The sequence below is a fragment of the Mixophyes fleayi genome, chromosome 3 (assembly GCF_038048845.1).
Source record: "Mixophyes fleayi isolate aMixFle1 chromosome 3, aMixFle1.hap1, whole genome shotgun sequence".
NCBI lineage: Eukaryota > Metazoa > Chordata > Amphibia > Anura > Limnodynastidae > Mixophyes > Mixophyes fleayi.
The window spans coordinates 187,725,263-187,738,271 of record NC_134404.1 but is presented as its reverse complement, the minus strand read 5'-3'; the positions used below and the strand labels follow the sequence as shown (position 1 = coordinate 187,738,271).

The 13,009-nt window shown below is 37.4% G+C and overlaps 1 protein-coding gene across 1 annotated transcript in view; it reads right to left on the bottom strand.

The window, feature by feature from the left end:
* LOC142144265 (uncharacterized) overlaps positions 1-13,009 on the bottom strand; it is a 109,378-nt gene that overhangs the window by 74,329 nt on the left and 22,040 nt on the right. Inside the window, exons 14-18 of the mRNA XM_075202890.1 lie at positions 7,966-8,111; positions 6,664-6,775; positions 5,173-5,222; positions 3,632-3,802; positions 2,919-3,036 (exon numbers count right to left, since the gene is read on the bottom strand). Coding sequence (XP_075058991.1) covers positions 2,919-3,036; positions 3,632-3,802; positions 5,173-5,222; positions 6,664-6,775; positions 7,966-8,111 — 597 coding nt within the window. The remainder of the gene's footprint in view (positions 1-2,918; positions 3,037-3,631; positions 3,803-5,172; positions 5,223-6,663; positions 6,776-7,965; positions 8,112-13,009) is intronic.

The following is a 13,009-nucleotide window of genomic DNA, read 5'->3' as shown; positions in this document are numbered from 1 at the left end:
CATTGCGGGCTCCATGTTTTGTGCACACACCAATAGAGATTAAGTGAATCTCTTAAAATACGTGAACACCACACGCACACACAAATTGGCAATGCTAGGGAGCTCAACTTATGTCAATTTTACATGAAATGTAAGCTTTATTGACATGAATGGGTCATTGGAATGAATGGGCCATTTACACAAATAGTCCTATAGAGAGCAATGGATTTGCTTTGATATGCTTTAAATGCACTGAAAAAGAACACACAGCATCCAAAAAAACAACAACGCTGCAATGCAAACGTACACAGGCACAAATATGAATGCGAATGGACACATAAAATGGAATGGATTTCTTTTTACATGCTTAAACATCAGTGGGCACCCGGTCTTAAGTCTGGTTTGGCTGTATTTCCTTAAATACCATCACAAAAAGTGATGTTAAACCGTTTAAATTCAAAACATTGGTAATAATGGCAGGCTAAGGAAAAGTGATACAGTTGTAAATGCAAAGTTGACAAATGCTAGCAGTTTGGGAATTAAGCTGTGTTCACTGATTTCAATCATGTCATGAAATAGTTTGGAACTCACATCTGTTACAGAGTAACGGTACAATGATAACCATGACAGGGACATAATTAATAATGATTATACCTGGTTTACAGAGTATGAAAAAAGGAGTTGCTTTATAGGTAAAGAAGGAGTTAAAATAAATTTTAATATACGGTACGGCAGATAGGATTGAGAGTTATTTGGCTATTTCTGGAAACTGGTGAGAGAGAAGTTAGAGGAAAATAGGAACAATGTATAGACCACCAGGACAAAATAAGAAATTGACTAGATTTTTAATAGAGGAAATTACAAAGCTATGAATGATGGGCGAGATGATAAATATAGGAGAATCTGCAAATTTCTAAATCAGCCATGAGTAGGGGCAGGCTGGGCTAGGGAGCAGGGGGGGGCATTTGTCCCCCGGGCCGGTCCCATAATAGGCTACCTTGGGCTGGGTCACTTGGCCACCTGCAATTTTTTCTATTAAAATAGGCTGCTGAGTCGAGTCTTGCTCCCTGGGCTAAAGTTTGCCAGCCCTCCCCTGGCCATGAGTAAGAACATCCTGGGTTGTTTGGCGTCTCAAGCAACTAGTTAGGTAAACACGGCGCAAGGAAACAATTCTCAATTTGGTTTTCACAAATGGAGATGCAGTATCAAATGGAGAGAACTTGGGGTCTAGTGATATTGGTCAGTGTGATTTAACATATAGGTATAGTAAAGCAGAGTAGCTCCAAAACAAAAGTTTTGTATTTTAGAAACTCAAATGAGAAATAATTTATATGAATCTCTTAAACAGTGAGATTTGATAGGTGGAGCTAAGGATTACATGCAGCAGAACTTTGCGTTCAGTATTTTAGTAAAAGCAAAAGAAAGAGAGCGCCGATATGGTTCTCCAAAGAAATGGTAGTTGTTATAACTGCAAGGACTACTGCATTAAAAAATAAAGACAGACCCAAACAGGGTAGCATAAGAGCCATATAAAGCTAGTCTAAAAGACACTAAACACAATATAAATTGTGAAAGCACCAACAGAAGAAAACATTGTACAGTAAAATAGAAAGGGTGACAGAAATGTCTTTAGATGCATTAGTGTGAGAAAAAAAAAAGGAAGATTAGTAACACTAAACTCTTAAGGGGTGGATATGTTGAAAGAGAGAAAAAAAAATTGCACAAAATGTATTGCTGGCGCTGGAAAAACTAAATTTGTTAATAATCACCGGAGAGCTGGTGAATCAACTCCAGCAGCTGTGAAAGAACCTGTATGTTCTCAAATAGTGCAACAAAACAATCAAGGAGAAAACAGCGCTGGGTATTGAAACACCACTAACCATAAAAAATTAATTTGTGGAAATATGTAAAACAAATAACATATATTTATTTCTAATTACACACACAATAAACAATAGAGACTTTGGCATTAAAAAATAAATACTGATCAGTGCACTGATCTAAAAACAAATTAATCTAAGACCAAAGATCCAATATCTCCTTTCATCACTCCCTCAACTTCTAAATCAACGGAATGTATTATTCCAATAACATCTCTTTTGCAGAAAGACTTAAACAAACACATCTGCAAAAAAAATTACATAACATAACTTCTTTAGGAGAGGATTTCATCTTCATGAAAGGGATTTCCAACAGAGGCAGTGGTTGTAAGATTCAGTGCATTCTTTTCATGTAAGCATGTTTATTTGTGGATGGCATGAAATACATACATATATATATATATATATATATATATATAAAATTATTTTCTTATTTATTGATATAAGTTTGTGGAAATATATTAGGAAGCTATTAGTATGTATATATTAAATTATTATCACTTTAGTAATTGTAATGAACAAATTTATGTTAAAAAAGTTGACTATAAGAGGAAGTGTAGGCTTTGATACAGCCGATAGCTAATTAGGTAATTAACTTGGAGAACGAGCACTTTAAAAGACGCCCATTATCAAAGAATGTTTTTATTAGTTATTACTGGTCCTCTGAAGAAATCACTTTTTTGTGATGAAACGCGTCAGTAAATACATCTTATGATACCACGAGTTTCACAATTGCATTGATTATCCGATACGCTCTCCGTAGATACTGATATACAACGCTATAATCATTATCTAGCTGTTGGAGTGACAGCTGACAGCGTGAACAACACGGACTATGAATCTAAGAGCAAAACATCATGTCTGTGGTCTGAAAGAAAGCCAAGGTTTTTCATCAGAAAATAATTGCAGACTGCCTAAATAAGACTGGTGGATATTAGAGAAGTGTAGTAGGCCGAGACTGACTACTCCGTTTCTCTAGCTGCGTGCTTTCCTATACTTAGAAACAACAAGTATATACAGTATATAAGTCAATAATCAAATGCTATTAATCCAATATACCTTCTCTGGGAGCATTTTAAACATAGCAAGTACTTCTGATGGGTAAGGGATATACCACAAGTTAACAAAAACTTTTCCATCTTCTGTCAGCAAAGTATGTGGGCGTTCCTGAAATGTTCTGTAGATTAGAAAAAATAAAATAGGTGTTACTTAAAGTTATTTATTTCCTGGTCAATCTACTTGTCACAAAAGTAATTAACTAATTAGGTACCACAGACAACTACAAAGTATGTAGGTGCTTTACAAATAGTAAAACTGTACGCCTCAATTGTAATATTATTTCCTGATCTCTTTGGCATTCATGAAATGTCCTCAGTCACAGTACACATATACAGTATTTATGTAGAAATACCAGCGCACCTATGAACCCCTTCTTTTAGCCCTCGTGCCTATCCGTGTTACAAATCATATGAAAAGATCTGTGATTTTTATTGGTGAAAAAAAAATCAGAGGCATTGCTAATACTGTACTACTGTGGTTTATTGCTTACATTCATACTTGAAGGAAATACTAAATTTCAGGAAGAAGTTAGTGACAATAAAGATTCAATTTTCCCATCCAAGTTCGCAGACTGTGTGGACCCCAGTTTAAGAACGCCTGCTCTAGACCAACCACTATGGCAAGATAATTACATTGTACAGAAACTGCATCAGACTTAGCAATAATATGATATACAGCGTATAACACTCTACAGACAGTAAACAGCTAAAAACCTGGGATCTGCCTGAAGTGCTTCATTAACTCCTGTTTTTTTCTCCTGAGGCTGTCCTATAATGAAATATGTTTTCGAAATAAGTGGGAAGTCTTCCAGCTGTTGCTTCAAGCTATTGCAGTAAGCAATGATTTGTCCTCGAACAGAGTAGGTAGCAATTCTTCTGCTCAACCTAAATAAAACAAACAATGCAGATAACGCTGGATCATGCAAATATGAGAAATCTGTATAGAAATAAAGATGCCAAATATCTAGTATGAAGAAACTAGCCAGGAAACTACAATGACTATGACCTTGTGCTATTTTACTAACAGAATGTGGGTTTTCCTTACTATTTTATGTACACAATACAATGAAATTAATAAACATCAACAAATAAGACAAAGAATAATGAAGTAGAGGGTTACCATGATACATAGCTTCATTACCTCCATATAAAAAGTCATGATATTATTTGTCAAGCATATTTGTGTTATATATTTAGAGCACACAAGACTCAATGTTTGGCAGCTCATAGCCAATTTCACTATCTGTGTTTGAATAGGTTTAAATGCAGTAGGAGTTCCATCTGTCAAAGGTTAACTGATGCCTTAATTCATGATAATTAGGACAGATAATTTGATATAGGGTGACCTCGCCTTCAACAAGTGAAACTTTTAGTTTATTATTCAGCAGAGATTGGGTTTAAGTTAATTTCCATCCATCCTCATCATCATCAGCAGCTATTAATATAGCGCCACTAATTCCGTAGAGCTGTACAGAGAACTCACTGACATCAGTCCCTGCCCCATTGGGGCTTAAGGTGTAAATTTCCTAATATACACTCAGAGACCGAGAGAGACTAAGGTCAATTTAATAGCATTAAATTAACCTACTAGTATATTTTTGGGAGTGTTGAAGGAAACCAGAGCACCTGGAGGAAACACACGCAAACATAGGGAGAACATACAAACTCCACACAGATAAGAACAGTCAGAATCAAACACATAATCCCAGTGCGGCAGCTGCCCCCCCCCCCAAAAAAAAACCACAGCCACAATAAACAATGAGCTTAAAGTGTTCTATACATTTATAAATATATAAATATAGTGTTTTCATTTAAAAACAAGATGCCATTTTAGGGATGTCCATTTAAATAATTCTGCATTGCATTTTTTAAACTCTTTGTTTCATTTTTGTATAACTAAACTAAACTAAACTGTATAAAACTAAAAATAGACTCCCTTTAAAACAGTGAAGAAATAACCAAAAGAAAAAGAAAGAAGCCCACATATGGCTCTGGTTTCAAGAGCACAATCTAAGATATATGGTAAAGATACACTATGAAAATGGCTACATTGCTTTTCTTTGTGGTAACAAACACATTCACAAAAGCAAAGCAAACCACAATCCAAAAATAGATTAATAAGCTAGGAGTGCATGCTACTGAAAATATGATTGTGTATATTATTTTAACAGTAAAGAGAAATGCACAACGTACTTGTCAAACAATTCCTTAGTTAAAGAGACACATTTAACAAATAGCACTAATAAATCACTCACCTATGACAGTAATCCGTTACAAGCTCTCGTTTTACTTTTTCCACCTCCTCCTGCAATATAAACAAGATCATTTTACTAGCTTATGGTGCAGAGTACAGTAATACAATGATTGCTCAGTGCACACACATATAAATAATACTCAAGTGACTATATAAATAGATGATGATGATAATGATGTTAAAACACAAACATTTAAATAAAATATGTATAAGCGCTAAGTAGTAAAGTCATAGCTTTATTTATTGAGTAAACATTGCAAATTATAAATCACCCTGATGTTCACATAGCTCATTGGGCACTGATAACAATCTCATTTAAAAAACGTGTACATGTCTAGCTTCTGTCTTTGTTCTAGGGTCCAGAGAACACGTGACAGATTTGTTTTTAGGTTTAAGGAAATAGATAGCAATCTTCCTATGCTTGTGTACTCATGAAAGAAAAAAAAATAATCTTTTGCGAATATGTTATAATATGAAGATAAAAGTAAAAACAAATAAATCATTTGTTCCCTACACCGAAGTAACACAGTATAGTCATGTGAAAAAGAAATTACTCTCTCCTTCAATCTGTTTTTACATATCTGGACATAACTATGAATCATCTAGTCCTTAACAAGTATTAAAATTTATAAACCTGATCTCATGATACAATTACCAGTTTTAGTTTGTCATTATTTTTACAACAGAAAAATAAACTAACACTAAGGGGTATATTTACAAAACTGCAGGTTTGAAAAAGTGGAGATGTTGCCTATAGCAACCAAGCAGATTCTAGTTATCATTTATTTAGTACATTCTACAAAATGACAGCTAGAATCTGATTGGCCTTCCATGATAACCACACTTGTTGAGTCTTTTTCTCATGGTCATGAACTGCAATATGTACTGTGTCAGCAGCAGCCTGTAGATCCTTGATTGTAGCTTTGGGTTCTATGCAATTTCTCGGAGCATAATACAGTCTGCACATATGGGTTCTGATTTTATATAGAGAAGATAGTAGCTCTTTCTCATGATAAAAATGTGTATTTGATTAGCAGCACCTTGCTCCTATTTGCCTACTCTCCCTGAATATTCAGAATATTCCCAAGTTAGAGTCCCAAGAGAGCAGGAATTTCTCCCATCAGCTCGTATATGCTGAGAGGTGGATAGAACCACGATACAAGCCAGGTCATCAGGTCCCGCTGCCCATTAAACACCTAGCGGCATGGAGCATTATGACACAACAGCCTCACCAAACTTTCTCTGCTAAACATTTCTTCACGCCCCGCCCATCAAATCTTACCCTAATTTTCCTCTGAACCTGGCAGAGGAAAGGGAAGAAAGGTAGGTGGTGTATTTACTTTTTCACACATGGCTTCATCATAATGGCTTATTCTGCTATTACTCCGAGGTGAAATCATCTATAAATAATATACAGTTTTGTGGAATTTACTTAACAGTTCATTGTGCTTTATAAGTAGGCATTCTGCATGATACACCTGCTCAATCTTACAGGATTTCTCAGTGTAGTCCCCATAACTTGTTTCTTTTGAAGGAATGTGTTCAGCATTGCATCCCGGAGACCCACTTTCTGTAACTGGATTGATACAAAAGCTTCTGGAGTTCTAGAATAAGAAAAAAAGTTGAGATATTCACCATTGGTGAGAATTCTCGCTTGGCCTAGCTTTAACAACCAATATCAGCCCTAAAATATCATTGTTATTATCATGTCCTTGTACTTCACTGTCACAGTGGTGAAGGTCTCACCCACAGGATTCCTATTTTACCACACCCACTGCTCTACCGGTCTTTTCCCCGGCACACAGAAAGAACTTAATATGACCATGACTTAAGGTTAGCCCATTGATAAATATAAATCTGGGGATAGTTTGACCACAATTCCTTTTAAATGAATGTGTCAATGTTAACTTACTGGAGCACACAAAGAGTACCGGTACAGAATAAAAACATATTTTTAATTAATGTGTAGGATTCAGATGGCTGCACTTTAGATCAGCTATGTGCTTTACATTCCTCTTAATCATAACTATAAAACAGTTAAAAAATTGTGAAGGCAAAGGAAAATTACATAATAGTACCAAGGAGTGTCAACACACCAAAGACAGGGTTGTTTTAATGATCTACTGGAAAACCATCTCCGTTCAGCTGCTGGACCGAGTGATTTCAACACTCGTTGCTGCTGCAATTTCTGGTCATCATTTTGGTGGTCTCCATAGTCTCCATGGTGGCAACAGCTACTGCGACCATGAGGAATGAGTATCCTGGCTTTATGTTCAGTAGTGAGTATTATGCCAAACATATATACTGGGCATACAGCTACACTGAGCTGAAGGATAACCACAAGATAGCCACAAGAGTGTTTGTGCAGCACAAAAGCAAAAGACTTTTCCAGAACCAGAAAAGTAAGGAGGTTCAGTTAATATAAATAGTGAAGAATAGTCATGGTTGCCAGCAGGAGACTGTCATAAGATTTCTACTAAGACTAATTCAACTCTCATGTCTCCACCTTCTCTCCTCATAGCAACTGTATCATGTATCCCTATACATACTGTATAAATACCAATATATGCACATATTGTTTTTGCAAATTATTGTTTGCAAGATATTAGTGGAACAATGTAACTATTATAATAGTGAACATCATCCCAGCTACAAACATGACAGTAATAACCCATTACAAAGCACTCCGTATATGCTCATATTTATCACATTGTAGGAAATATAAAGAAGTGGTGCAAGACTGGCTTATGTGGCGCAGTCATTGATGACAATGTAAAAAGTATTATATTAGTACCTTTTCTTTGCCCATTGTGTCTGTGTTTGAATCTCATTTGAGCGAAGTACTGCTGTTACCGATGTCTGACTTTCAACTACTGCACATGAAGAAGAAGTTCTTTCACTCATAGAACTGAATTGTCTTTGTAGTGTTAAGCTTCCACCCTAAAAATACAGTTAAATGTTTCAATGTCGAATTGGGGGGAAAAAAATAAAAAAAAACATTTTTGTTTCAGAATATTTTATAATGAAGAAAAAAATCCAACGTTACAACGTTTTGTAACTGCAAAAGATGGAGACCTTCGCATCTTTTCTTATTTGCGCAAATTCTTCCAATTGTCTGTCAAGCTAATTTCAAGGTGCATATTAAATTCCTGGGGTAAATGTATTAAGTAGCGGATTCTGCAAGTTGCGATATTTGGCGACTTTGCAGAGGGAATTTAAAATGGCAATTGCTTTTAAGGCAAGTTTTACCTTGAATATCGCGACTTGGAGAATCCACTGCTTAATACATTTACCCCCTGGTCTTTGTAAATAACCCCATACTCCTACATTTTTGGATACTGTGGATATGTGTAGAAAGAGTAAAAATATCAGTTCCAAGAGTCCCTTACATGTATTCTAACGATTCTGTTTTTCTTAAATTCTGCTTGTTTTAACTTGATTTTTGTCTTAAGTTAATCATAACACTAAAGGGGCATCACAAAATTGCCCATCTAGAAGTACAACATTGAGGAGCACAATGGTTTCCACTAAAGTAAAGGTTGAGAACCAAGGACCACTCTGAGCTGCTACAAAAATTAGACAACTCCAACTTTATGCTGTACTTTGCAAGGAATGCCATCAGTCTGCCCAATTCCTGCATTCAGCTGGTACAAATTTCTGCTCCTTTGCAAGTGTTGCTATCTTGGTCTGCAAACCTATATGCTTTAGTGGATACTTAGGCTCACTTATGCAAATTGAGGTGGCTTGTGGGACCATGCTGATTTAGCATTGTGCATCAGATGTTTAATGCTTTGCAAAAGACCTCCAGTATGTGAGCCATAGTTTCAGCACCATTACTATTATATTTGGGCACACAAGGAGCTGCTCTTAATAGGGATTACTCCCAGAATAGAGAACTAACAACAATTAGAAGAAAATAGCACTAGATGTGTAAAAAATGGGAATAGTAATAACAAAAGCATAAATACATCAAAATAAGAAACAAACTTCAAAATACATGAAAAAAATAAAAATATATAAAAAAATGGATATACTTAGGATTACAGCATGCAATACATATAAAACAGTAACAATAGCACCTATATCTGAAAATGTCAATGATGAATATATAGATTGTCCTTAAGAGCATTCATTTAATATGAAAACGGGGAAATCCACACTAAAGTTGTTTATCTGGACCATTCATCTGGTGGCTAAATTAACTCTTATTCCAGAGACGCCCACTGTAAATCCCAAATAGAGACAGCACTAGACAAATACATCCTGTTCATTGACTCTACCGACACTTCTAAAGTCTCCGTGTGGGAAGCCCACAGGTGTGTCATTCAAGGGAAATTCATACAGCTAGGCACATTCATAAAAAAACTTTAAGAATCCCAGAAAGATGCTCTTCTTCCGAAAATTAAATCCCTTTAAATGAAACATAAATCCTCCCTAGAGGCAACTACCCTGGCTGAACTGGCTGAGATGAGTGCGGCACTGCATAAGTTACTATCAGAAAAAGTGAAACTTTATCTCCATAAGTGCCGCCATCTACCAGTGGGGGGATAAGCATGGCAAACTTTTGGCCTGAGCCCTGAGATCTCAGAGCTCAGACTTATATTCAACACATCAAATATGGAACTGGGAAGCTATGCCACTCCTCAGCTGAGATAGTCGAGACATTTCATAATTATTATTCCTAACTCTACAATATATCCTTAGACACTTCAGCGGCTCACCTGACCCTTAAACATCACCTCCTATCTTAAAAAGATTAACTTTCCTACACTTACTGATGTAACTGGAACAGCCTTTTTCATCTGGAGAGATAGAGGAGGTTATTAATACGACCCCTTTGGGGAAGAGCCCTGGTCAGATGGTCTCACAGTCTCTTATTCTAAAACTTTCAAAAGACTGACTAGCCTCTTTAATGCTTCAAAGTCATAGCCAACAGATTTAAACTTATCCTAACTAAAGGGATCCATTCAGATCAAGTGGGTTTTGTCCTGGGCTGCGAGGCTCGAGATAACACCACAAAAATAATTGACCTGGTTCATTATGCATCTTCTTCCAATATATCCTCAATCGTTCTGTCCACAGTCGCTTAAAAGGCGTTTGATAGGGTGGACTGGGACTTCATGCTGGGAATACTTGGCCACCTAGGATGAGGTCCTGTAGGGTACTGGAGGATCTAGCCTTTGAATACAAGCCTGACGACCAAAATCAAAATCAATGTAGATTTATCTGAACCAGTTGAGAATAAACAATGGTAAAAGACAAGGCTGTTCACTATCATCAATGATATTTGTATTATATATATATAGACATTAGCACGGTTCATTAGGGCCAATCCAGATATTTTGAGACTTCAGATGGGGAATAAAAAATTTAAGCTGGCCCTTTTTGCAGACAACCTCCTGGCAGTTATCCCAAATTCAACTGTCTCGATTCAAATTTGATGTCTGAATATCAGAGATTCGATGATCTATCTAATATTAAAATTAATTATACAAAATCTGTTGCCCTCAACATCTCAGCCTCCCCGGGTGTAATTGAAGGCCTGAATCATTTGTTTGCATTTAATCAAAGAAAAAATCCTTGCGCACAACCTAGTTTTTTTTAGGTCTAGTAGGCCTGAGTCATTAAGGAAAGTAAGCCAAAAAAGGAGTAAATATTCTCCGGGACAAACCAAGTTAGAATGCAAGGGGTGCAAATTAGTTTATTGTTTTGCACATACGTTAAATACTAGCTGTTTTTTCATCTAGCACACAAATACTTGATAGCTTTATTTTTACACTGAAATTTAAAGTTGATCTAGAACATGCCCTACTCAAACTATAACTCTGTCCCCACATTTTAAATTTACCTCCCCTCTAATACAACATGGCTTTGCCCAGGTGCAAAGTTACTCCCTTTTCTATGCTTTGTTCTCTTTAATGACTCAGGCTCTAGTGCAGAACTGCGGAAAGGGACACCACAGAGTGAGCTCGAAACTATGCTTGTAATACTGAATTTAAAGAGAACTTACTAATAGAATCAATATTGAAACCATTTTTAATTGAAAGTTTATTGACAATCATGATGTAATATATTATTATCTTTTAAATTAATAATATAGATTTTATCATTTCTATTCACTTTTGATATAATCTAATATGCAGTATTCACTCAATATTAAGAGACACTAGACCTCAAAAAAACTAGGTTATGCTCAATGATTTTTTCTTTGATCCAGTGTTTAATTGTGGAGAGCCAAGGGTTGCTCCACATCTTGTGCTGCACACGTGGTTCTAAGTTGGAGAGTGCATTTTATTAATATATGTTTTCATTCTTTTGCATTTGCTGGCTTCCCACCAGTTAAAATACCTGGGGGCTACTATCCTAGATGTGTCCAAAACATTTACAGACAACTTCTTACCCATAACCAAAACAATCTGCAAAACACGCAGGGGGTCTACAACTGCCACACTTTACCACATACCATGACACTGTATTGCTGAATAGAGTCTTAGAGTGTTTAGCAGTGGGTCTGGATAGAGGAATTTATGTTGAAAGCTGCAATCCAAAATATTCCTTGTCTCTCTACATTTTCCTCTATGCACCACCTGACAATAACTCATACCTGAAGACGTTGCTCCAGACTTTGAACAATTGACCACATATCCTCCCTGACCTCCCCCTTGACTCCATTATTTAACAATAGAGACTCATTTGCTGGGAAAAATCAGGGATGGCCTCTGCCCACTGGGCACAGAAAAGAGTCTCTCGGGTCGGCCAGTTGATGGGAGTGTAGGGTGTCCTGCCATTTGCAGACAAAATGGTGTCAGGCGCCGTCTCCACACTGACACTTGGTGCAGGAGACGGACGCCTGCACCTTCTCGGCAGCCGCGTCCTGTTACAGTCTCCATGTCTGACCGCCAAAATCTCCCTAACCCAATCAGGAGGCACCTAACTGTATATAAAGCAGCCTCTGACACCTGTCTAGTGCCAGAATATTGGTTCACTCCTGCTCCAGTGTTTCCTGCACTTCTGATCCTGTGTTCTTCGGTTCTGACTCGGTTTCCTGTGACTATTCTCCTGTTTTTCGTTTTGGTACCTCGCTGCCCGGCTGATTTGACTATTTGGCTTGACCTGACTTCTCTCTGGATGCTCCCTGTGTACTGCACCGCTCGGTTGGCTCTGACCTGGATTTTCTGACTACGCCTGTCTACTACTGTCGCTACACCGGTGACTGTCTTGGAGAACCGAAACCTGCGTACCCTCTGCAGCTAAGCCCAAAACCCCTTGCGGGGGTCCCTGGTCAATACCGGGGTTACGTTAGACTCTGCGCCTCCCTGTTCAGTTGTGCCAATACCGGTTAGCGGCCATCTCTGCAATTTCGTGACAAATGGGACTTGTCTAATTCTGAGGTGTGGAGATGCCTACAACTAAAACATTTCTTATATGCCCCAGAGGTTCTTAAGATGGCAGGGAGAAAGCTTATGATATTTGAGACCTTGTGCACAACAGCTCAATACCCTAGACACACGTTTTCATCCATATATAAGAGTTTGATTAAACACTCCTTTGACACCTTGCCAAAGTTTACTAGGGATGCGGAACGAGACTTGGGAACTGTCATGTCGGACCGTGACTGGCATGACATTTTTCAAACAACACATATTAGTGTGGTTACTGTTAGAGTGATAGAAACCCACTACAAAGTCCTATCCCGGTGGTACCAGTGTCTCTCAGTCTCCTGGTCAAGATGATACCCTGGCCTCACTATTCAATGTTGGAGGTCTAATTTAGCCTCTGGCTCCCCACTGCATATTTGGTGGGAATGCACCGCACTCCGCCCCTTCTGGGAGGTAGTG